Raw genomic sequence first — 25,841 nt, forward strand, 5'->3', positions numbered from 1 at the left:
ATTTAGAAATGGGGAAACATTGTTCCCAGATTTTTAATGGAAAATCAAGAATACCTAATTTGATGATGTTATAGCTCCAAAATATTGCTACGGAGTTTCTAAAATGAAAATCGCAATATTACGTTGCCCCCTACTGCCTACTCTTATCATTTTCTCAGTTCGTTTTTTAAAAGAAATTAACACTGTTTTTAAAAAAAATAATAAATTTATTTATTTATTTATTGGCTGCATTGGGCCTTCGTTGCTGCACGCGGGCTTTCTCTAGTTGCAGCGAGCGGGGGCTACTCGTCGTTGCGGTGCATGGGCTTCTCATTGCGGGGGCTTCTCTTGTTGTGGAGCACGGGATCTAGGCGTGTGGGCTTCAGTAGTTGTGGTACGTGGGCTCAGTAGTTGTGGCTCACAGGCTCTACAGCGCAGCTCAGTAGTTGTGGCGCACGGGCTTAGTTGCTCTGCAGCATGTGGGATCTTCGTGGACCAGGGCTGGAACCCATGTCCCCTGCATTGGCAGGTGGATTCTTAACCACTGTGCCACCAGGGAAGTCCCACTTACTGGTTTTTGAGTATAAAACTAACATATGTTCATGTGAGAAAATTTCAAAAGTACGTAAAGAGTATAGATGAGAAAGTAAAAATAGTCTTAATAACCTTTTTAAAAATAAAAGGCATTAATTTATATTTCAGTTGAATTTAGGAGAAGAAAAAAATGAGGTGAAATGGGAATTCCCTTGTGGTCCAGTGGTTAGGACTCCACGCTTTCACTGTCAAGGGTGCAGGTTCGATCCCTGGTAGGGGAACTAAAATCCTGCAAGCCCCGCTGTGTGGCCAGAAAAAAAAAGAGGTGAAACTGAAGAAATTGCTGTTCTGTAAGTTTTCTTCATAATAAGAGCTCTTTGTTTTTAAGAGATTTCTCAAAAATTAAAAGAAAAAGTAGACATTAGAGTTTCTATTTTATTTACTCATTTCTTATTTGGCACAGTTTAAATTTCTAGTTAGTAAAATATAGAGGAATTTAGAGAAAAATGAGAAACCTCTACATACCCACTGTAATAGCTAGAATTGAAACTGACAAATGTTGGTGAAGATATGGAGTAATTGAAACCCTCATACATTGCTGGGGGAAAGGCAGAGTAGTACACCCACTCTGGAAAAGTTGAGTTTTAGAAGTTCTGTATATATTCTGGAAATATATATGTATAGTGTATGTGTGTGTATACACATATTTTTAAATTTTATTTATTTATTATTTATTTTTACTATCCCAGTCAGTGACAGGGAAACCTTACTGAGGCCCCTAGCCATGGGGCTCAGGCAGGGGGCTGCCCTGCAGAGGAAGGAGGACCTCGTGGAGGAGTCTTATTTGACTTTCTTCTCAGGGCACAGGCTGTTGTTGTAGCCACACTTCTTGAGGCAGATGACGGTGTGGGGTTAAAGGCAAGCATGACGCTTTCAGCAGATCATCTTATAGTTGTATTGCTGGCTGAGCTGGCTGAGGGAAGTCTTGATGATGCCACCCTGCAGGCAAAGCACCGAGTGCAGGTGGACTGTGTGGAAGCCGGGCAAGAGAGTCGGAGAGGGACAGCAACTGAGCCTGGGCCCAGCAGCTCAGTCACGGGGCAGGGCCCTCCAGTGTCCTGTAGACCAGAGCTTCCCAAGTGTGATGGAGACGCCATGTCAGATCCCTTCGTCCTGTGAGTAGATGGACACACCAGCCCAAACCTGCTCCACAGAACCTCCATCTTTGCATTTCACACCCGTATCAGATACATGATTTGCAGATATTTTCTCTTACTCTCTGGGTTATTTACTTTGTTGATAGTCTTTTAATGCACAAAAGGTTTTACTTTTCATAAAGTCCAGTTTATTTTTTCTTTTGTTGCCTGTCTTTTTGGTGTCATAGCCAAGAAATCATTGCCAAATCCAATGTCATGAAGCTTTTGCTTTATGTTTTCTTCTAAGAATTTTTAATCTTTAGCTCTTACGTTTAGGTCTTTAGTCCATTTTGAGTGAATTTTCTGATATGCTATTTAGGTCCCACTTCGTTCTTTTGCATGTGGATATCCAGTTTTCCCACCACCATTTATGGAAAAGACTGTCTTTATGCCAATACCACACTCTTTTGATTACTGTGCTTTAGTAAGTTTTGAAATCAGGATATGTAAGTCCTCCAGCTTTGTTATTTTTCAAGATAGTTTTGGCTATTTGGAATCCCTTGAAATTTCTTATGATTTCTAGGATGGAGTTTTATATTTCTGTAAAAACATCATTGGGATTTTGATAGGGATTCCATTGAATCTGTAGATTGCTTTAGTACGAACATGGTTTGTCTATTTATGGCTTTCTTTCATCAATGTTTTGTAGTTTTCATCTAACCAAGTCTTTCATCTCCTTGGTTAATTCCTAAGTATTTTATTCTTTTTAATGCTATGTTAAATGGAATTGTTCTCTCAGGACTGTTCATTTTACGTAATTTTTACTTGGATTAAACATATTGTGTTTAATACATTACTACATGGGTTTCCCTTTGGCATAAAGGGCCTGGCAATGCAAACTGACATCCTCGACCCCAGACTATTAACACAAAACACTATTCAATTAATCCTTACACTATTCTAGAAGTTCAAAAAGGTTGAGAAGTTTGCAGTCTAGAGCCTTGGAGTTAATAAATGGTAGTGTTTGAAACTGGACTCAGGTCCATGTGACAACTAAGCTCATGGGATTTCGACATAAAATGTCTCAGTGTAACCACAGCCTGCTTAGAACAACCTCTAGCAGGTGGACGCAGGAACCGGAAAAGTGCTACAACAAATCCGTGGGTCCTTTAGCCATTCATAAAACAAACCTACATCTTTTCCGCTTCCGGCACCGCCCCCCTGCCCCACCATTCACTGTAACAAAGGGCAAACTCCTTGCAACATGTAACCACGGACTTGGAAACCAGTTTGGGACTATCGATCTACTGCTTTTCTGGAGACAGGTAGGCGAGACCAGCAGTAACAAGAGAACTGCACTTCACAGGGGTCTGTCTGCCCAAGCTTTCCTGAAGCACCTGCGCTCGCCACCAGCAGCGTCATTAATCCCGCGAGACGACGGGTCCGCGGAAGGCACAAAATTCTCCCTTTTCTAGAGCCCAGGTTTTTGCCGTCAAGTTAAATTCCGGGGTGCGGAAGTAGCTTTGTCGTGCCGCCTCTAACCGCTCAGAAATCAACCCCAGTTCTATAGGGAAAGCTAGGCCTCCGACCGCTATGGAAGAGCAGCAAGGGCAAGAAAACCTCGCGACCCTAGCGCTTGCCCAAGCTCATTTCCAGAAGGGCGAGTACGCGGAGGCCGAAGCGCTGTACTCCGCTTACGTTCGCCAGTACGCCTGTGCGGCCTCCGAGGGAGAGGCGTCCGGGAGGTAAGTATCGCGAGAAGTGGGCACAGCGGGACCTCTGCAAGGTGGGCGGCAGGGTCCGTCTAGTCTGGTTTTCGGCTACCCGAGCTCACCGGCGCAGCGGGCAGACGTTTGTCTTTCCAGAAAGGCAGTGAGGGAGCATCCTAGAGCGCAGCCCTCGGCGCGTTCCTCGGGGACACCCATGAAGGTGTCCGGACACCGGGGCGCCGGCTGCCTTTCACCTCGAGTGTCCCCATTCTATGTTACTCTGATCCAGAGTCTTAGAGCGAGACCTGGTGAGGGCGAGGTGCCGTGGGGGCCACGCTAGCACACAGTGCCGTAACTCTACGACATCACAGCAGGTGTTTTGTTTTTCACTGTGAAAAATTTAAATATATGCAAATGGTGTAATGAACCTCCAGGTAACCATCACAGGGCTTAAGCATTATCAGTTCATCCAGGGCATCATATTATTCATCCATTGATGTTTCAGAGTGCATTCCTAGATCTTAAGGATTTAAAAAGGTGTAACCACAATATCATTAGCACATAATTGCTAATGTCAAGTTTTGGAATTTTCCTGGTTGATCAATAAAGGTTGTTTTGTTTTGTTTGCTTGTTTGGTTGGTTTTTAGCAGTTGGTTAAAGTCGGGTTGCATGTCAAGTCTTTTAGCCTTTAAGGCTCCCCTTCATTTTTTTGCCTTGCAGTTTATTTGGTGAGGAAACCGGGTCATGTGTCCTGAGAGTTTCCCATATTTTGGATTTGCTGAATTCAACCCCCTGATGTCATTTAATATGGTCCTCTGTCTCCTACATTTCTTGTGAGTTGGTAGTTAAATCTTGAGGTTTGATCCAATTCAGATCCAGAATTATGGTGAGAACACTATTGTAGGTGGTGTTGTGTCCTTCTGTCAGAGAACATGTAATGTCTTTTTTTGTGTGATGTTAGCAACCTTGATACCTACTAGGGTTCTTGGCCTTCCCCAATCAATAGAAACTGATGAGACGACAAGAAATTCCGGCAAGGCTTTCTTGGGGCCCCTGCTGCAGCCGGAGGGAGCAAACACAAGTAACAGATTCCCTTGCTCCCCGAGGAGGGGCGAGCTGATTCCTTATAAGGGGTGAGGGGAGGGGGTGTGTCCGGGGTCCGGCTGGCCGGAGGGGTGGCTTAGGCGGTCTGCCCACCCCTTTGGGGGCGTTGAGTGTAGGGGGCATGCGCGGTACCCTGCTTTTGCTCCCGACACCTTGTTTTTGCTCCCGGCTCTTCAGAAATGGCAGTTGGCGTTTGTTTTTGTTTTTGGTCTTGTATCTTGTCCATAATTTGCACCAACTTTTTAGTCCCGTATAGTTTCTTTGTATTTTGTTGCTCAAGGAGATGTTTGTCCAGGTGCAAGCACTGCAGCAAAGGGTCCCAGGTCCCAGCTTGTCTCAACCTCACCTGCTAATACCTACTCTCTCAAAGCATCTTGGATTTATTCTTGAGTGTGTAGCATGTGTTGTACTCCAGGTTTTGCCTTTGTTGTTCTTGTTGATGGTGTTGAGAGGTCCAGGATGAAAAAAGAAAGGGCAGCTGGATGAGCAGGTTTTCTGACAGTTCTGAGTTGTCTGCACTATCCTCTCCCCTCAAGGATTTGATTTTTCTTGACAGGATGCCAGCTAGTCTTATTTGTATGAGGCTTATGATTCTTCTCCTGTTCGTTAAACTCACATGGAATTAAATCAGAAACATTTAGTGGCTTTCTTATTTCAGTCATACACCAGACTAATAGTTAATAGAAGTTTTGGGACAAGCAATAAGATGGTACCCACCCCCCCCAAAGTTAGTAATCATAGAAAATGTAGTTTTCTATTCTTGTTTCAAGCTCTAAGCATAGACTTATCTAGTAGGTTAATTTTTTTTTATTTTTTAATTTTTTATTGAAGTATAGTTGCTGTACAATATTATATGTTACAGGTATACAATATAGTGAGTCACAATTTTTAAAGGTTATACTCCATTTATAGCTATTATAAAATATTGGTTATATACCCTGTGTTGTACAATATATCCTTGTAGCTTTTTTTTTTTTTTCCTCGGTACGCGGGCCTCTCACTGTTGTGGCCTCTCCCGTTGCGGAGCACAGGCTCCGGACGCGCAGGCTCAGCGGCCATGGCTCACGGGCCCAGCTGCTCCGTGGCATGTGGGATCCTACCAGACGGGGGCACGAACACGTGTCCCCTGCGTCATCGGCAGGCAGACTCTCAACCACTGCGCCACCAGGGAACCCCCTTGTAGCTTATTTTATACCTAATATTTTGTACCTCTTAATCCCCCACCCCTGTATTGTCCCTTCCCCCTTCCCCACTGGTAACCACTAGTTTGTTCTCTATATCTGTGAGTCTGCTTCTTGTTTGTTATATTCACTAGTTTGTTATATTTTTTAGACTTATCTAGTAGGTTTCAAAAAGGATTCATCAGCAACAGGCATCGATGCCTCTAGTCTTGTTACTCCTCCTCCTTTTTTCATCTCAGCCTGAGAGCACAAATTTGTTGTGTGGCAAATGTAATTTCTGCCCCTTACCAGCATAGGAAGGAAAATCTGTGGAGGTTTAGCAGAAGGTTGCTCAGCATGCCTGCATGAGCCTTCTAATTTCCTTATAGTTCTGAAATTCTTCTAGGAACTCATGGTTAAACTGAATTCTGTCATTTCAACTTTCTTCCTTAAATATATCTTTTAGGGTGCGTTTATTTTTAAAACAATGGGTCAGTGAATCATTTTGAAACAGTATTCACAGTCTTTGTATGCCTGCCACTCTGAATGGTTTATAACGTTTTCTTTTAATATCCAAAAGTTCAGCCTTAGCCATAAACGTCATTTCCAAATTTTTTTTTCTTTGCTAAAGTTAGCAAGTGCAAAGAAAAAAAAAATCTACTTTTGGATTAGGTGACTTGGTTATATTCCATCCAAGTAAACACTATCATTACAAAATTCTCAGTATTAAAAAAATTCGGCTTTAACTGTTAGCCCATGTCTTTAAAATATGAAACGATTTCCATAGGGAGAGTAGGCTTTTAGAATTTGTTTTAATGAGATCTGATTCTAAATCAAACATTTGATGATCCTCTGATAATAAGACACTTATAACAAAGCTTTGAAGCTTAGAAATTTAATGACTAAAGCCTTACCGAGTCCTGAGGCTGCATTTTTCTTAATACTCTTTACTGGGCAGCAGTCCAGCTATATCATAACAGAGAGAGAGATAAACGGAGTGTCCCTTCTTGTTCACTAGGATTTAACGGTGGTGCTGGCGGCATCTAGAAGTGTCCATGTACCCAGTCTCTCTCAGTCCTAGCTCACAGAAACAGACATTTTCTAAAGTTGCAGTGATTCCTTTCCATTGTTAGGAAACTTAAACTTGAAGGAGACCCCTAGGCTGTGAGTACCGCTCCTAACAGCAGTAATTACAGTCCCTGTCTGAGATCTCAAGGATCAAGATGTTAAGAGAAGTAACTTTTAATAACACTGACTGCGGTCACAAATATTTTCTGAGAACTAGACTTTGAACTGTGGAGTATAACAAAGAATGACAGCTGAGTTTAACCTGCATCTTCCCTGTTTGGTTCAAATTTGAGAATCCTCTTTGAAAAAAAGAAAGGAAAACAGAATCATCTCTGACATGGAGCAGAGCCCACTGATATTCTCTGTGTAGAAGATTTGTCCAGCAAAGGCTGGTGTGTGTGTGTGTGTGTGTGTGTGTGTGTGTGTGTGTGTGTCCTGTTGAGCTGGTGGCTGGTCAGAGCTGCCTGGATGTCTAACCACTCACAGGAGGCTGCTCACTCAAAGCTCCTTGGACCACCTCTGGAGCCCTCAGATGCAGTGCCGTTTCTGCACACAGGACCCCCAGTGTGGACCAGAGCCATGATGTCCCCCTAGCAGGAAGCCAGTCTGGCCTTGGGAAGGATACCTGCTGAGGCTGGAGGGAGGGCGATTCTGTCCCCAGAGAGCACTCCCTAGGGATCAGCGTGTTGATTTTTCACTTAGAGTTAACCTCTGTTTCTTTACTGGTGGAAAATGAGTTAAAATCTCAGTGTTTTGAGATCATTTAAAAATTTGAGGATAAAACTGATTCACTTTATGACATGTCCGTAGCACACTTGAACTTTGGGCTGGCTTTCCCTCCTTGCTTCATTCAATTCTGAGCTGTCTTCTTTGCCTCACTGGCATGTGCTTTAGAAAATAAACATTTTCATATTATATTCAACAAAACAAGTTGACAATGAACAGGGGCTTTGAACACACAGTAAAATGAATGTGCTTTTCAGATTGACGTTGCAGTGCTATATAACCTTGCGAATGTAGAAACCAGGATTAAACAAAAATTGACTCCACCGCTTTATTTCCTCGCACTTTGTTTCTTCCGCTTGGTTTTTCAGTGTAGATACTGCATGTCATAGGCTATGAGTTTGACAACACCCGAAAGAGAATGAAAGGGGAAGCAAGAGGAATTTGGCAACACTGTGTTTTTAATGTGAACTTTTTGTTTAAAGCAAATGCAGCCCTGAGGATTTGGCTACTGCATATAACAACAGGGGGCAAATCAAGTACTTCAGGGTGGATTTTTATGAAGCCATGGATGACTACACATCTGCCATAGAAGTCCAACCCAATTTTGAAGTTCCGTATTACAACAGAGGGTTGATACTATATAGGCTGGGTAAGGATCTTTTTCCCCCTTTTGTCTTTGACTGTATTCTGTGAATTCAGAGCTCTCAAATGTTGTAAAACTAACGTAGCTACCATCCAGTGTGAAAGTGATGTGAAATTTAGGTTTAGAGCCTGGAGCAAAGGAAGCCACCTGAATTTATTTTAGGCTTTCAGTAGGTGTTACAGACCACAGCGGGGCACTGGGGTGGGAATTGGACCTGGGCACCGGAGTGAGAGGGATCCCATTACTTCGTGCCTCTGCATCCCCAGCTGCGAAATGAGGGTAATGCTTCTGATCCCCTGGGAAGCTTTTCTCAGTTAAAATCTTTGAAGGCATACAAGACAATATAAAGTGAAGGGGTTTTAGATTCTTGGACTAAAGGGACTGTTAGGATCGTTTCTCATTAAAGTGTTAAAAAGAATATTAATTTCCTGTTTCTTAATTTTACTGTAATTATATAAAATAGGTGATATGATTTTGTTGAAAGTTTGTGATGATTTAGGCTATGTACCTGTTAAATCCCAGTACGTAAACCCATAACTAATTTTAAGTGTATTAATCTGTAAGGGTACACAAAGTTACTGTGATTCAAACATCCCTACATCATTATCAAGAGGAAAATATTCCTTTAGTAGGAGTGGTTGAAAGCTTGTAAATATAAAAGCAAAAGTATATGTATCCAAACTTTGCTATGAATAATATATAGAAATACTCAGTGTTTTTTCTTTTCCATTTTTTTGGGTTCTGGTACAGGATACTTTGATGATGCTTTGGAAGATTTCAAGAAAGTATTAGACTTAAATCCTGGATTTCAAGATGCTGTTTTGAGCTTAAAACAGACTATTCTAGACAAAAAAGAAAAGCAAAAAAGAAATTATTGAAAATTTTAACTTAGTTGAAATACTAACTCATGATCCACCTGGCATCTCATTGTCTTTAATTTAAAGCTGGTGTTAAGCTATTTTGATTTATATTTAAGATAAAGAGATTCATGCATCAGCACTGAAAGTTAAATGATGTACTTAAGGTAGTTAATTTCAGATTGAGTAACTATGTTGAGTGGGTATGCTTTTATGAAGTGTAAATAAGTAAAAAGAATGTATAATTGTATATTATTACAGTAAAATATTTAAAGAAATGTGTGGTGTTTTCTTCAGTAAAACTATTTATTTTGCTATTTTTATTCCCAACTTTTTATTAAAAAAATCTTACCTCTACAGAAAATTGGAAGTATAGTACAATAAACACTTGTAAACTTTTCACTGAGGTTCACCAGTTGTTAACATTGTGTCACATTTGCTTTTTCTCTATACTTAAATATATAACTTTTTACTGAGCCACTTGAAAATAAGTTGCGCAGATATCACAATACTTTACTCCTAAATATTTCAGCCTGCATTTTCTAAGAATAGAGACAGCCTTCTTTATAGCCACAATACCGTTATAATACCTAATAAAACTAATAATTCTATAATATCATCCATACCCAGCCCATATTCGAATTCCCCAATTGTTTCCAAAATGTCTTGGGTAGATTTTTATTTCTGGATCTGGAGTCAATCAAGTTACACTGCATTTTGTTGTTAAGCCTCTTTGTGTTCTTTTAATCTACAATAGTCCCCTGCCCATTTTCTCCCCATGGTATTCACTTTGAGAGCAAAGCTATTTTATATAGCTAGGCTAGAGAGACATAACGTTTGGGCTTAAAAATAAACACATGTCTTGCATGAGAGCAATTTGAAAGAATTCAACTTACACTTGATTTTCTCTAGTAATCATTGATAAGGTAGTTAAGATTTAAATATCGAGCATCGTTTTTTGTCTCTGGATAATGACACTAATAATCCCATCATCAACATTTACTGAATACTCACGATAAGCCAAGAACTGTTCACACTCTATATAATAAATTGTGAGTGGAATGGGGGTGATTAGAGAGGTGAGAAACTGACAAAAAGCACTTAGTAAATAGAAGGCTTTTAAAAAATCTATTTTATTTGGGTGCTGCAACGCTCGATTAGGCTATGATGAAGCTTTCGAGAGCCGGGAAGGATTTGAAGGGAAAACGAGCCAGAGACACCATGTCTCACCTACATTTTTGTGTGTGTGTTTTTATTGTTGAGGTTTGGCTTTCAAAGATTCAGAGCCTGTATCTGGGGATCTCCCAAACTAGTTTATTATTGCTGTGGAAAAAAACTGTTCTGGGGTGGAAATTGCCCTAATCCGGAGAAAAGAGTATGTTTGCCCAGTGTCTCCAGAGGAGGGCTCAGTGTAACTACTGTGACCTTCTCAGATGCAATCACCATCATCACCCTTAAAAGGGTGTTTTGTTCCGTTTTGTTTTGTTTGAGTTTAAGTGATTTCATAAAGCAGAGGACATAATTGCCTCGTTTGTAGTTCATAAATAATATCTGGCAAAATACATGAAGAATTTGGGCTGCAGGTGAATGAATATTAAAAGGAAATGAAGTTTGAAAGGAAACTAAAATCTCTATTTCTGGAATGATTCACATTTTCCAATATGACTTATCTTATGTTGGAAATGTCTTTGAAAGAATTTATAAAGTTGCATTAAAATGTAGAAAAATTCCTCTTAAGATAACTTCTTTTAAAAACTTATTTTACAACTTATTAAAAAAATAAAATAAAAAGCAAAGTCCGTAGACCTTGGGAAGGTTTGAAGCCAGTCTGTCCTGAAAATCAAATACTTAAAAAATGCTTCGATAACTTTATTTTCTCTTGGCTTATGTTCTCTTTTTTTTACTCTTGACTGGGATCAGATGTAATATGAAAAAAAGCTTATTAAAAATTTAATTTGGTTTTGTAGGGTTTTATTATTCAACGTTTCTTCATCCTTTATCAGAAAAAAGTCACTCAAGTTCAGAATCAGCAATTGCTGATTTGGAACCCAGACACTTACTTACTTTTCTCAAGTTACCGGAAATAACTAAAGAATAATATATTTTCCTCATGTATTTTCTTCAAAACTTCCGACATTACACATTCAGATTCTAAATTTCTGATTGACTAATACCTTTGCTATCTGCCTTTTTTAAAAAAAATTTTAAATATTTTTTTGATGTGGACCATTTTTAAAGTCTTTATTGAATTTGTGACAGTATTGCTTCTGTTTTATGTTTTGGTTTTTTGGCGGCGAGGCATGTGGGATCTGAGCTCCCCGACCAGGGATCAAACCCGCAACCCCTGCATTGGAAGGCGAAGTCTTAACCACTGGACCACCAGGGAAGTCCTGCTATGTACCTTTTAAAAAAGACGTTATTTTATGTTTGCTGTTGTTTATATTTCCCACGTTTCAGTACTTGTTGAGCTCTTTTTCTACTAGAAAAGTGCCCAAACTATATTGTTTTCCAGTTTTTTCTCTCTACAAACAAGGCAGAAAATTGTAGTTTGTTTTAAGGTTTGTCCTTTACAAAGTAAGGTAAGAGAGAATAAATGGATATAAATTACTTTTGAGCTTAGAAAATAACTTTTAACTCTTAAGCACGGAGCTTTTTTTTTTTTTTTTGTCTGAAATCTGGAACTGAATGAAGCATGTGGACTTCCTTTATGACAACAAACCAAGCCCAGCTGCTGGATGAGCAAATGAAATTTCCAAGTCAGCTTTTGATTATTATCTGTTTGCCCTTTTCTAGATTTTTTCTGGTTTTTCTGCCTTTCACTGGCCTCTCTACCCCTTCCCCCCACAACACTATATAGTCTTAGCCTTCCGCTGTTTTGCAGGTCTTCGTCTTTCTCAATGGGCAGAATATATTTCAGCCCTGCCACTCAGCACAGATCAATTCAGCATACGGCAACACATCTCAATATCTCCATCTCTGCCAAGTCTAATCCCCCTTAAACATCTGACTCTAAGCTTCAAATAATTAAACCCCTATCTTGCTTAACAGCTTTAATTTATCCTTGAAAATGCTTCTGCTAAGTGAAAAGCCATAACATGAAAACATTTTACATTCATTTTAATTGGAAAAATTACAAATTCCATCTTAGCCCAAGATACCCAAATACTTTTTGCAGATAGAAAAATATATCACGAAATAATGCCATTTGCAGCCACATGGCTGGACCTAGAGATTGTCACACTGAATGAAGTAAGTCAGACAGAGAAAGACAAATATATGAAATCACTTATATGTGGAATCTTAAAAAAGGGTACAAATGAACTTATTTACAAAACGGAAATAGAGTTACAGATGTAAAAACAAACTTATGATTACCAGGGTGTAAGGGGAGGGAGGGATAAATTAGGAGATTGGGATTGACATATACACACTACTACATATAAAAATAGATAACTAATAAGGACCTACTGTATAGCACAAGGAACTCTACTCTGTAATGGCCTATATGGGAAAGGAATCTAAAAAATAGTGGATATAAGTATATGTATAAATGATTCACTTTGCTGTACACTTGAAACTAACACAACATTGTAAATCAACGATACTCCAATAAAAATTAAAATATATATATATCAATTGACTGATAAAGACAAGTTTATATAAGTAATAATTTGGAATTACATAATTACAACAGTTACATAAACTGTAATGGCATGAATGCTTCCTTTACTCATTATTTTTTCTGTACCATCAGTTTTATTGAGATACAGAGTGTACAATTCAGTGGGTTTTAAGTATATTCAGAGTTTCTGTACCATTCTCAACTTTTTCAAGCTTTTCGGGTCTCATGGTCTTCTGGCATGCAAAATGCACTTAATGAAGTTATAACACAGAAAAGCACTTTTGGGCAAATTAAAGGCTAAACATGAGAGTGTTTCAAAACACCTAGTAGCACACACACAACACAGATGCAAGAGTCCTAAAAACTGCTGCCTCTTCTGCTTCCATCCAAATAAGTAGCATGATTCCAATTTGGCTCATGTGATGTTCTCTGACAAGAAACTTGTGTGGAGTAAATGGGAGGTGCATCTCTGCCTGAAGCCGTGATGTGGAACTTTCACTTCTTATGGCATATTTATTTAATGTGTTTGGGTGAACAGGTTGTTATTTTAAAAAACTAATTATTGACAAACATATGGTGTAACTTTCCAAGAACCTAGTGAAGAGCTAACAGAACAGTTGGTACATGAGCTAAGTGTGTAATTTTAACAGCTTCTAGATAAATGCACGTTGTGTTGTTTTCTATATTTCTCAAAAATGGGACACTAAATTATGGGAAAGGGATTCCAGTTAAAAATGGCATTTAGAGAGAGACAGAGAGGAGATTGAGAGAGATTGAGATTTGTTGAATTTCATATCTAATGCTAAGGGTACTTCAGAAAACACCATTTCAGTCTTTACAAAAGGAAAGAAGGATGAGAAATACGAGTAAAACTTTTTTTCCCCTTGGGAAAAAAAAAGCAATTGGTAAGATTAAAAAACCTGAATTTTAATTTTTACAATCACAAGATGAAAGGACACATCCATGTAGCAAAAGACATGATAAAAAGAAGAAACCTACAATAAAGCCCAAAAAGCAGAAATTATGACCTGTGAATATGCATTTAACAGAGTGAAAATGAGCACAGCAGCGTAATCCCAGCTCTGTGTCTGTCAGCACAACCACATGTACAACAGTGAAGTGACGAAGGTTTTATTTTTCAGAGGAGGAAGCTGAGGCTAAGAAATTCAGTAACTTGCCCAGAGTTATGCCCCAAATCCATATAAAATTCAAAACCACAGTTCAGTTAGTGTCAATCAGTTTTTTTGTTGCTGGCTTCAACTCAAAGCAGATATGTGTGTATTTCTTTGGTCCTGATACAAAATTTAAATCGCTCATAAAATGTTTTAGTATCCATAAAGGTGAGTATCAAAAGAGTATTAAAATATACTTAGTTTTTATAATGGAGCATTATTGTCATTCTAGAGTTGCTTGTTGTTAATTTTCCTGCCTGACTGAAAACAGACACAGAAGATGGTGAAAAGCAGATTAATATTAATAGCACACTGCATTTGGAAAATTGAAAGCCACAGCTGCCAATATGTAAATTTGTGTCTTATGTTAAGAAAAAGGGTCCAACATTTATGAAGAAGGCAAAAGGAGGATTGCATAGCCTTTCAGTATCATACTGAGCACAGCCTAACAGACCTACCCACGATCTGTTTAAATTCTCCAGGGTTGCGTCTTTCTTTTATTTCCTATTTACTCTTGATTAGGGCCTGGACCCTGTGAGATTACACATAACTTGAAGTTTTTTTTTTTTTTTTTTTTTTTTTTTTTTTGCGGTACGCGGGCCTCTCACTGTCGTGGCCTCTCCCGTTGCGGAGCACAGGCTCCGGACGCGCAGGCTCAGCGGCCATGGCTCACGGGCCCAGCCGCTCCGCGGCATGTGGGATCCTCCCGGACCAGGGCACGAACCCGTGTCTCCTGCATTGGCAGGCGGACTCTCAACCACTGCGCCACCAGGGAAGCCCTAACTTGAAGATTTTTGTCCAGAGGAGATGCAAATGATTTTAGCCTGGTGGAAATGATAACCCCAAATTTTATGGCCCAGAGGACATTAACCCGTTTTGATTTTAACCCAGTAACTTTATGCCCAGGTAAAATTGGGACCTTCCTCAATGACTATAACTACTCAGTGCCTCAAAGGCTCTCATCCTGGTGGGTCTCTGGTTCTTCAGTTAAGTAAACACTTGTCATGTGAGTGTTTGAAAGCATGCAGTGGCTCATCACAGAGTAAGAAGCAGAGTTCTCACAAAATCTTCTGTTGAGGAACTTTGTGCTTGCTGTATCCTGTCTGCACCTCTCGCCCCAAGGCCAGAGCCTCGTGTCCTTCAGGCCTTTGCTTGCTTGTCGCCTCCCCTGACCACCCCGCTTAAAATGCAAATCCCAATCCTCATTTCACTTATTTTCCCCTCTCAACCCATACCGCATTTTTATTGATTTGGTCTGCTTGTCTTCTCGCCCCCCGGCAGGTAAGCTGTACCAGGGCAGAGGTTTTTGTCTGTTTCGTTGACTGCTGTATCATCAGCACCTAGAACAGTGCCTGGCACACAGAAGGGCCTCAAATATGTTGAATGGATAGATGAATTCGTGATCCTAGTCTGCCAGTGGACTTGCTGTTTAGATCTTGCAGATTCATCCCTGGCTATTAGGTATGGGGTTTGACCTCTTGTTTCAACATTGTTCTTGAGAAAGGGCCTGATTTATAGTTGTTTTCATTTAAAACAGCTTATAGTTCTAGTTTAATTTAGAGGATGGAAGCTCTCTAAAAGACAAGGTCAAATTCTGCAAGGACTTTATGTTTTCATGTGGCTTTGTAACAGGGGCTTCTTGTTATGGGCTGAATTGTGTCCCCCCCGCCCCCAAGATATGTTGAAGTCTTAAGCACTGGCACCTCAGAATATGACCCCATTTGGGGTTTTGCAATGTAATTAGTTAAGATGAGGTCGTATTGGAGAGGGGTGGGCCCTTAATCCAGTACGACCGGTGTCCTTGTAAGAAGGAAATTTGGATACAGACAGACACAGAGGAGAGGGCCGTGTGAAGACGGAGACGGAGACGGGAGTGATGCCGCCACAAGTCAAGGATGTCCTGCAGCTACCAGAACCGGAAGAGGCAAGGAAGGATCCGCCCCAGGAGGCTTTGGAGGGAGCATGGCCCTGCCGACATCTGGATTTCAGACTTTTAGTGTCCAGAACGGTAAGAGAAAACATTTCTTATAAGCCATCCGGTTTGTGGTACTTGGTTGTGGCAGCCCTGGGAAAATTAAAAGACTACCCAGTAAACATTAGCTCCATTTCCAAACTTTCTACACGTATGCCTTCGTGTTCCTGCACCCACAAAATGCAGCTCTGTGGGAACAGGGTGAACATTTTGTTAGAACAAGGGAGGGGAGGAAAGAGAGGGCTCTTATTTCCTTATTTGGTCATGACCTTGACTGAATCAGGAGAGGGACCCAGGAGTAAGCTCCCTACAAAAACAGGCTGGTTTGCTCCGGCTGCCTGCTGAGAAGTTCCTAACCACCCGCTGTGCCTTTGAGACACTCGGCTCTTGGAGGACAGAGCCTCCTCTGGCTCGAGAAGGGAAAAGAAAAGTGGGAGTTCCTTCAGGCTGCCAAACAACAAGCCATTACAAGCCAGGTGACAGGCATCCAAGTTGGCCAAGCTGGCAGGACTGGGAGCTGTCAGTGGGGCCTGCAGAACAATAATCACTTCCATTATGAAGACCAGCTGCTGGTAGACTTGTTGCAATAGGAACAGCCTCTTGGATGTGGAGGGTGGGGTGGAGGGTGAATGGAGCGAGGCGCCTTCTTGCGGAGCCCGAAGCCTCCATCTGTCACTGATGCCAGCACGTGACAGTGGCCAGGGGCCACTTATCTACCCTGGTTATTCTCACTCCCACCTCCCTGCTTCTACTCTGGCATTCTCTCCCAGAATGCCCTCTTGCCCTCATTTATTTAAATCCTGTCCCTCCTTCAAGTGCCAGCAAATACCATTAACCCTTCCCTGCCAAGATCAACCCAAACTCATCTCCTTGTTCTCCCATTTTCCGTGATGGTCTAGACGGAGCACCTTTGCCACTGGATGTGGTCCACAGGCCAGCAGCATTGGCGTCACCTAGAAGCTTGTTAGTAGTGCAGATTCCGGGCCTTATGCTAGACCTACGGACTCAGACTTTACATTTTCAAGAGCTCCCCACGTGCTTCAGCTGGACACTAAGGTGTAGGGAGCAAGGTGTAAAGTGGTCTGTTTCGCTGGTTCTCAGAGTGTGGTTTCTGGACCAGCAGTGCCAGCATAACCTAAGAACTTGTCAGTACGTAACATCTGGTCCCCAGCCCAGACCCGCTGAACCTGACTCCCTGGGAGTAGGGCCCAGCCTTCTCCAGGGGGCTCTGATGCACACTCGAATTTGCGAACTGCTCGTCTGTATCATTCAGTCCAGCATCTAATTATGCTCTTTCCCTTCCTGTGTGTTTGTCCTTCCCCTCAAGCTGGGGACACTCAGGACAGGAGCAGTGTTTGTACGTCTCTCTGGCACTTAGCCCAGGTCTAAGCATGGGATGACTGATGTCCAGAGTAACCGACCAGTGTCTCTATTCAAGCGTGTGGGGACTGGAGAGGAGGCCAGAGGGTGAAAGGGAAGATGCAGGGAGATTTCCCTTTGTTCTCCTGAGTTTCTCTAGGATTTTAGTTTGCGGGGGGAGGGCATTAAGCTTCTTCTCTCAAATTGGAGACCAAATGGATACCATGTAATTGTGCATAATGGGTTAATAACACATCAGGGCCTGACTGGATCCAGAATTCTACTTCCAACAGTTTTATGTGGGTTTTCCTCCCTGGAAAAAGTCATTGCCATTGAGCAAGTAGAACAATGCTGGCTGAAGGCTCCTTTTCCTGGATCAATTAAGTCCCTCATCTGGGCGAGTGGCGGTGGCTAGCTCTTCTGGCACACGGTATCAGCGAGAAGGATTTTCAGACATGACTAATGTATAGCCTTCTTGGGCTCCCTACTCCTGGGCTCTCATAAAACACTGCTGTGTCCCATCACCGTCAATCACCACCACAGCCAGCAGTCCCGGGTGGGAGCAGAATGTCCCAGAATGTTTCCTTAAGTGCTCTTCCTCCTCAGGCTGGCTGCTGGCTTTCAAATTTCTAGACATAATTCCTTTTGAATTGCCTAATGGGCCTTTTTTTTTTTTTTTTTTTTTTTTTTTTTGCGGTATGCGGGCCTCTCACTCTTGTGGCCTTTCCCGTCGCGGAGCACAGGCTCCGGACGCGCAGGCTCAGCGGCCATGGCTCACGGGCCCAGCTGCTCCGCGGCATGTGGGATCTTCCCGGACCGGGGCACGAACCCGGGTCCCCTGCATCGGCAGCATCGGCAGGCGGACTCTCAACCACTGCACCACCAGGGAAGCCCTCTCCCTCTTTTTGTCCCCAGGCAACAGGCATCTTGGCAGGAGCCATCCTGGCACCACAGGGCCTGAGCCTGTCCTGTCCTGCCAGGCGCCCATCAGCTGGGCAAGAAGATCCCTGCTTTGGGGTGGAGGTGGGAGAGGGTCCATGGCCCCAAGCTGGCTGCTTCTCCGCCAACCCCTGTCAGGCTGCAGTTCACTGTGGAGCACTGGCCAGCAGGAGGCGCTATCTACCTGGTTCTGCATCAGCCCAGACTGAGAGGATGACAAACAGGGAGACTAGTGGCTCAGCCACCGAGGAAGCCAATCCCTGCCATTTCCACCTGGGGACAAATTTAGGTGCAAGGATCAAACACTTATTCAGATTCAACTCATGTCAAAAGGGACTTTATTTTAAGAGTACAAGTTTCATGGGATCCAAGAATGAGCTTCATATGCGCTCTTGGGGAGGAGGGAGGATGGGAGTGGCCACCCCTTGCCAGCTGCCCCCAGTCTTGAGGGCCCAAGGAAATAGCACTGGGCTTTGAACCAACTGGTAGTGCAGACAGGCACATTTAGGGGGGATGCTGGGCTTCTCTGGGAAGCCCAGTATATAGGGCTTACAGAGAGTGTAGGCTGTGTCCTCCAACCAGTGACTTAGAATTAGGACAATTTATTCAACCCTCCGCTGCTCTGCCACATCGTTGGGGAAGATGTAGGTTGCTGCTGCGGCCCGGGGAAGACTTTATGGCCAGGAGGAAACCAGAGAAACACAGACTCTGAAACCCAGGCTACTCCAAGGAGAGGAAGGAAGGGAAGGGAGGCCATGTCCCAGCTGTGCAGTTTGGTTCTTTATCCCACTAAGAACCCCAGGTTGGGGAGGAGGGGGTAAGGGGGTGGAGAAATGTTGTGTGTCACTGCTATTAGAGCTCTTCCCACACGGAAGGAGGCATCAGGAGTGGGGAATAAGCCTTTCGTCTCTCTCCCAATAGTCCAGATGCAATGCAACAGCCTTGGCTCACAGCCACCATCCACCCTACGGGCACATTACACCCTCTGCTCTTCAAGTTCAGAGCCCCTTCCCCTTCCAAGAAGGCTCTGGGTTGCCACTTCCTTCCTGAAGACTTTCTCACTCTCCTCGGAGCTGTTGTCCCTTCTCTGAATACTTACGCCCGTCAGTTTATACACACTACTTAGGGGCTTTTGCTTTCTAAAGCACTTCAAGCTTTAGTCAGTGGTTACATGCAAATCCTGTCTTCTTAGGGGCCCTTTAAGGGTCTCCTTTATGTGAGCCAATACTTACACTTAAACTGTGTCCTTCCTCTTCTTTGATGCTCTTGGTGTTTCTAAAATCCTCATGATGAATTGGGGGCCTGAGCTCCTCAGTGGGGAGAAGCCAGCATCTTGAATCGGCGCCTGTGGCCCAGCAGGGGTCCGGCCACCAGCAGGGGCTCTGCGGCCAGGGCCGTTTATCACCAAAGCCAAGAACTACACTCCACTCACACCACCCTGGCCGTTATAGCTAGCCAAGCCATAACATTCAGCTAGGTTAACAGGACGGACCTCCCATTTCTACAGTGAGAAACATTGCCCACCTGAGACCATTACGGGGGCCAGGAAGGGGAGAATGGGCCGAGCTGAGGGCTCAGTCTGTTACGGCATGTTCTGGAAAGGAGACAGGCTCCATAACTGGGCCCAGGGGAAACATTCTTGCCGCCCTCCTCAGAGACTGCTGCAGGACCGGCCAGGAAGGGCTCCACAACTGTAGGCCTGCATCTGAGGCCATTAGATCACACATGGAGGAGGAAGGAGCCATGCCAAAGATGACCTCCAAAGTCAGACTGCGTTCCGTGAACTCCCACAGTGGGGTTCATATTGGTCCCTGGGGGTGAAGACAGTCACGTGGTCATCACTGGAAAACACTCTTACCTGGAGAAGTGGGCAACTGGGCCTCACACGTGCTGCGATGGAGACCACAACTGCTCCTGACAGGTTAGGACATGTGAGAAAGTGGGGACAGACCGACTGGAGCTGTTGAAAATGCTTGTGGAGAACTTAGTAACTGAGCAGCTTTTCTCCTCCACAAAAGGACTCTGCAGGTGGTGCTTATCCTTGTCTCTAATGTTTTTTCTTTGCCGACAGGAAGCCAGACAACCAGGATGAGGTCATTCATCTCATGTCATAAAACACGTTCTAAGGTAACAAACTTGGAGGGCCCCTGCCGTGGCGCGCGGAGAATTCTCCCTGTTTTAAGGAAGGGTGCAAGATCCCCGAACTGGAACACCAGTGTCAGGGCAGCGGGGCTGACACGCCCTTGGTTAAGGGCGTTTGGAATTTGAAACCTGCTGACATTTATGGAATGACTTACAGGTCATCCTGGATAGTGTGGACGCGGTGGCTACCTCTGTGACGAGGAAGCAGACAGCCGGGCAGAACCACGGCTGGGAACTTTGGGTGCCACCCTCTGAGGAGGAAGAAGGTAGGGTCGCAGGTGACATGTGTTCCGAGGTTCCCTCTCAGATCGTGACTTTCTGGCCCCATAGAAACTTGCGTCCATCAACACCTGCCTACAGCCCTTTCCGGCCCCTTGTTACACATGAGGAAGCCTGCGTGGGGCTGGAGGGAACAGCTAGGAAGTCAGTGGAAGATCCTGACTGAGAATCCAGGCCATAAGGTTAAGTACACTTTCCTGGCCCAAGTTCAAGGTGCGTGCAGAGAGGGGACATCACCGAGGCAAGGAAAACTAAGGTTTCTTGGCTCATGTGGACTTTGTTCCAGGACTACCTTCTTCTAGAAGGATAACCAGACTTGTTAAATGTCTCATAAAATGCCTGAAAATGAGCATAACCAGACACTAGAAAAGCCTGATGGGTGAGGGCCAGGTGGTTTGGGCCAGAGTCTTTAGAAGATGAAGCTGTTCACGGGCAGAAGCCGTCTGAGAGCACTTACCATTCACAGTGATGTTTCACTGTGTTCCAGTGTCAAATCCTGCTGACACTGACACCCAGCACTTGCCCGGGAGTAATTCTGCTGTGATATCCACCAAGCACATCCGTTCCATCTCAAAGGACCCCGACTCTGACGTCTGACTCACGGTGGTCATTTTCCCAATGTAGAGCTCAGTGAAGGATTCATCTTAAGAGGGGAAGCATTTGGTGAACTCAGGGAGAATTTTCTCCTCTGCCCTCCTTCCCCCAGAATACACCCTGGAATAGCCTCACCTTTAGCCATCCTTGTCTGCATCTCCAGCATCTGTCTGCCCCCTCATAGGCCCTACTGAGTGAGAATGCCAAGCCTAGAGCAACCAGGTAGAAATACTTAAGGAAAGTTCTCCCTCGGTCCCCCACTGACCTCTAATCTGGGTCTGCAACACCACTGAGCCATCTCCTGGTGGCAGAACAGCTTTCTCCTTGGCCTGTCCCCATGCCTGCCCACTTGGGTTAGTGTTTCTTTACCCAAGTAGCAGCAGAATAGCATTGACCTAGGATGAGTGGACAAATATTAGAATTTACTCATTTTCACATACATTTTAGGAGTTGAATGTCAAGCCTGAATGCTACCAGAGGCAAAGATCATGGGTCTTGCCTTCAAGGAAATCCACTTAGAAAGGAAAATAAGGACAAACAATAAGGGACAAATGACCATACACGGCAGAATACAGTTATGACTCTGATCATAAGAATTTAAAAGAAGGAGGGTTGGGGGAGAGGGAAGGGAGAACCAGAAAGGCTTTGTGGAAGAGGCAGCATTTGAAATGCGCTCTGAAGCCTGAGAATTCACATAGGAAGAGATGGGATAATTTTCACGAAGGTGTGGAAGTGACAGGAGGTGAGTTTGAGCTGTGACCGTCTCAGTCATCTTCCACAGAGGAAGTGAGAAATCAGTGAGTCTGGAAAGGGATTCCACCAAGGCAGACGCTCAAGGTCTTCTTTACTCAGGACGGAAGCAGATGCTGTGGCTTCAGATTCGAGCCAGCAGGAGGCCTAAGACGGGGCTGGAAGGCGGAATGAGGCAGGCAGAGATCACGGGGAAGACAGGACACAAGGCTGCTGGAGGCCAAGGAGCCCTCCTGAAGCACCGAGCAGGGGGCCACGTGACTGAAGCACCGAGCAGGGGGCCACGTGACTGAAGCACCGAGCAGGGGGCCACGTGACTGAAGCACCGAGCAGGGGGCCACGTGACTGAAGCACCAGGGGGCCACACGTGACTGAAGCACCGAGCAGGGGGCCACGTGACTGGAGAGCCCAGAGGCCTGGCTACTCACGAATGAAGCCTGAAGAGGGGTGAACACACTCTGTGAGAGGTTTCTGGAGCCTTCTTCAGAGCCACCTCAAACTGGGCTTGCATCCTCTGCAGGGAAAGGTTCTGGGACTCACCCCACGGCTGGGTTCAGCTTCCTCACCGGAAGAGGCAGATTTGGCAACACGTGCATGTTGGGCCCTGGACCTCTAGAGTTGTCTGCTAGCCTGGGGGCCTGGGATCTGGAAGCCACTTCTGTCTAGGTCTAGGGGTTAGATGGCAGGAACCCAGGCCTGCAGGTTGGTAGGCTGTATGCAGTCACTACCGCCAGGTGGTGCCCTGCTGTTGCCTGGGGCACAGAGGTGGGGTCAAAGCCGGTGCCCCAACCAGGCCCTTAGACCTGAGGATGTCTCAAGAGAATCTAGGTCCCAACAAGAAAGGCCATTCCTATGGTGGACCCGTGGCCTTGGGCAGATGCCCTGCTCTGGAAGATGTAACTGGGTGTGGATATTGGCTGGGCTGGGTCCTGGGAATGTGTGTGGACCGCACAGTCCCTGCAGTGAAGGTGATGCGTGACTGTGGGCCAGGAGGGCCCATGAGATGCAGAGCCTTGCTCCCCTTTGAGTGTACCTGCCCCATAAGGAAGCCTACTTGTTGACAGGTGTCCATGAAGAGAAACTCGCCCACGGTCTCTGAAGCCCAGGCCCCTGAGCAGTGGCTGTGGGTGCACTGGCCACCCTCCTGGAGGGAGGACCCAAGACTGACCTCATCAGAGCTTGCTTCCAGGAAAGGATCTAGTTCATGGCTGATAAGGCTTAAATACGAAGGGACTGTGTTCCATGTAAATACCGAGTTTGGCTTACATTCACAGGGTGAAGGAATGAATGAAGTCGTTTCAGGCCTGGAGACATGCATTCTGACTGGCGTTCCTCACGCTTCCCAGGCCCTGGTGGCTCACCTCCATGTCAGGGGGGGCGGGCAGGGCCCACAGATGGAAGGACAGGCGATGCCGGAGGCCCCTCAATTCACTACCTCCCCTGCCCCCGGCCAGGCCAGTCTTACCCTGTTGGTCAGGGGTGTGGAGTGAGGGACAGGAGGTTGCTCTGGGGACATGGGGCCATAAGAAGCCGCAAGAGCTCTTCCCCTCCCACCAATAAGTGCTTTTTTAAAAAAATTAACTTATTTAATTTTATTTATTTTTGGCTGCGTTGGGTCTTCGTTGCTTCGCGCCAGCTTTCTCTAGTTGGGGTGAGCACAGGCTACTCTTCGTTGCGGTGCGCGGGCTTCTCATTGCGTGGCTTCTCTTGTTGCAGAGCACAGGGCTCTAGGCGTGCAGCTCAGTAGCTGTGGCGCACTGGGCTCAGCAGTTGTGGCTCGCGGGCTCTAGAGCACAGGCTCAGTAGTTGTGGCGCACAGGCTTAGTTATTCCGCGGCAGGTGGAATCTTCCCGGACCAGGGCTCGAACCCGTGGCTCCTGCATTGGCAGGTGGATTCTTAACCACTGCGCCATCAGGGAAGTCCCCAGCAATAAGTTCTAAGCGGTAGGCTTTGTTTTTCAGAAAGCCCAGGCCAGCCTCATCCAGAAGATTCTGGGCAAGCAGCTTGGGAAGACCCGGTGCAGGGTCAGCTGGAAAAGGCGGGCCCGGCGGCTGCCCCTACGGGAACTCCCCGCGAGCACTTCCATTCGATCCTTCACTGACCCGGGGGCAGCGAGAGGTCGGTTTGGGTGCCCCCCGGGCCCGGCCGTGGGGAGAAGGTCCGGAACAGCAAGGACAGCCTGTGGCAGAGAAGCGGGCAGGTGGGGAGGGCGGCGAGGAGCAAGGGGCAGGGGAACTGGGGCCACCTATCCCGGGAGCACGCTGACCTGGGTGGGAGGGCCGCGCAGGCAGGGGCTGCGCGCTCACCTGGGGTGAGCCGGGTGGGCTGCGCAGGGCGATCGCCGGGGAGAGGAGGGGTGGCCCGGAGGGGCAGGTGTGTGTCGCGTGCCACCGGCCTTGCAGCTCCGGGCGGCTGCCCCCGGGGTGATGCGTCGGGGGAGGCTCCTCGGCTGCAGAGCGACGCCCGCTCCCCGCGCCTGGCTTCCCACGGGAGGGTGAAGGGCGCGTCCTAGGAGGCAAGGGCGTGGCCCGGGAGTCACGGTCATGACATTTTCACCTCTTGGGATCTAAAACCTAGGGACCTCCTTCCATTCATCCTCGCTCAGGACCGTGTGTGTCAACAGCTGTGGACTTCATGGAAGTACAAAGAAATCGCTGCTGATTCATCTTCCGGTTCTGGGAGCCCTTCAAGGCTCTGTCCCAGATGGAGTTCCGCTTCCGGGGCAGTTGGTGTCCTAACGGTTCTTGGATCTACCTCTTAAAAAGGAAAAACAAAATGAAAAAACCCCAAACAACTATATATCTGTCTATCCATCCATCCATCCTAAAATGCGATTGAAGTATAAAAATGCTTAAAACAGATGCAGTTTATGACATAATTATAAAGCAGACACATCACGCTCTTGCTCACCCACAACTAAACACGGCTCGCGTCTCTGAAGACTCCTTCCCTCCTCCTCGGTGATCCAGATCTATTCACCTTAGCTGCTTTCCTGGTTTTAAAGTTGCGTTTGTGGCTGCAGAGTGTCCACGCAAAACTCTTCCCATTCTCTTGAAAGTGTATGTTGTTTGCAATATTCAGATTTTGTAAATAATGTGAGACAGACATTTGTTTCCAAGGATGATTTCCTCAGGGTGAATTCTCAGCTGCGGAATTTTCAGCCAATGGACATCTTTATTTTCAAGGTTCTTGGAACATGTTGCCACGCTTTTTCCCACAAGGAGTTTTGCTGATTTACATACCCACCTACAATTCAATTCAATTTAATTCGTGCCTCCCTTTCTTTCCCTGGGAAGAAATGGCGGGTCCATGTGTAAGTCCCAGTTTCATCACGTCCTTGTCAGTGCTGGGTTTGCATTTTCTTAGAATAAACACATCTAAGACTCGTCTTGGTTTGCATCTCTCTGACATTAGGAAGGCAGGGCATCCATGTATGTCTGCTTACTAATTGGAGTATCTTCCAAATTGGATGTAAAAATTGTCCATTTACCTCTTGGGATGTTGATTTTTTTTTTTTTTAGCCTACCTGGATGCATTAGAGATATTGAAATAGTTGCTCTTTGACATTTTTGTGACAGAGTTTTAGAACTGAGTGAGACCTGGAGTTCATTTGGTCCGGAGCCCCCCTGCTGCAAATATGCTTAAGACCTAACTCTCAGCACCTGTGAATATGACCTTATTTGGAAAAGAATCTTGGCAGATGTGACTAAGTTAAGGCTCTTGAAATGAAGAGAGCATCCTGGATTATTTGAGTGGACCCTAAATCCAATGATAAGTGTCCTTTTAAAAGAAGAGCAGAGAGAGATTTGAGACGGAAGAGGAGAGGAGACCATGTGGATGGAGGCTGAGATTTGGGTCATGAAGCTACAAACTGAGGAGCTTCTGGAACCCCCAAAAGCTGGAAGAGGCAAGGGAGGAACCTCTCCTAGAGCCACTGGAGAAAGTATGGTCCCTACTGACACCTTGATTTCTGACTTCTGAATAAATTTCTGTCGTTTTAAGCCACGAAGTATGTGGTCCTTTGTTCCAGCAGCCCCAGGAAATGAACACACCCCTCCTTTCACAGATGATGAGTGTGAGTGGGGACAGGGCTTG

The 25,841-nt window shown here is 45.1% G+C and overlaps 1 protein-coding gene across 2 annotated transcripts; it reads left to right on the plus strand.

Annotated features, from left to right (window-relative positions):
* The first annotated feature begins 2,899 nt into the window (after nt 1-2,899).
* On the plus strand, nt 2,900-25,841 carry TTC32 (tetratricopeptide repeat domain 32). Of its 2 annotated transcripts, XM_079941214.1 has the most exons (5): nt 2,900-3,394; nt 15,537-15,718; nt 20,052-20,107; nt 20,280-20,388; nt 25,325-25,841. In XM_079941214.1, exons 1-5 carry the CDS (start codon nt 3,243-3,245, stop codon nt 25,330-25,332), a joined length of 507 nt encoding a protein of 168 aa, XP_079797340.1. In that variant the 5' UTR covers nt 2,900-3,242; the 3' UTR covers nt 25,333-25,841. The 2 variants fall into 2 exon arrangements, with proteins under 2 accessions (XP_079797340.1, XP_079797341.1); XM_079941215.1 differs by lacking the exons at nt 15,537-15,718; nt 20,052-20,107; nt 20,280-20,388; nt 25,325-25,841 and adding exons at nt 7,899-8,065; nt 8,810-9,197.

This window comes from Stenella coeruleoalba, assembly GCF_951394435.1.
Source record: "Stenella coeruleoalba genome assembly, chromosome: 13".
In the NCBI taxonomy this organism is placed as follows: domain Eukaryota; kingdom Metazoa; phylum Chordata; class Mammalia; order Artiodactyla; family Delphinidae; genus Stenella; species Stenella coeruleoalba.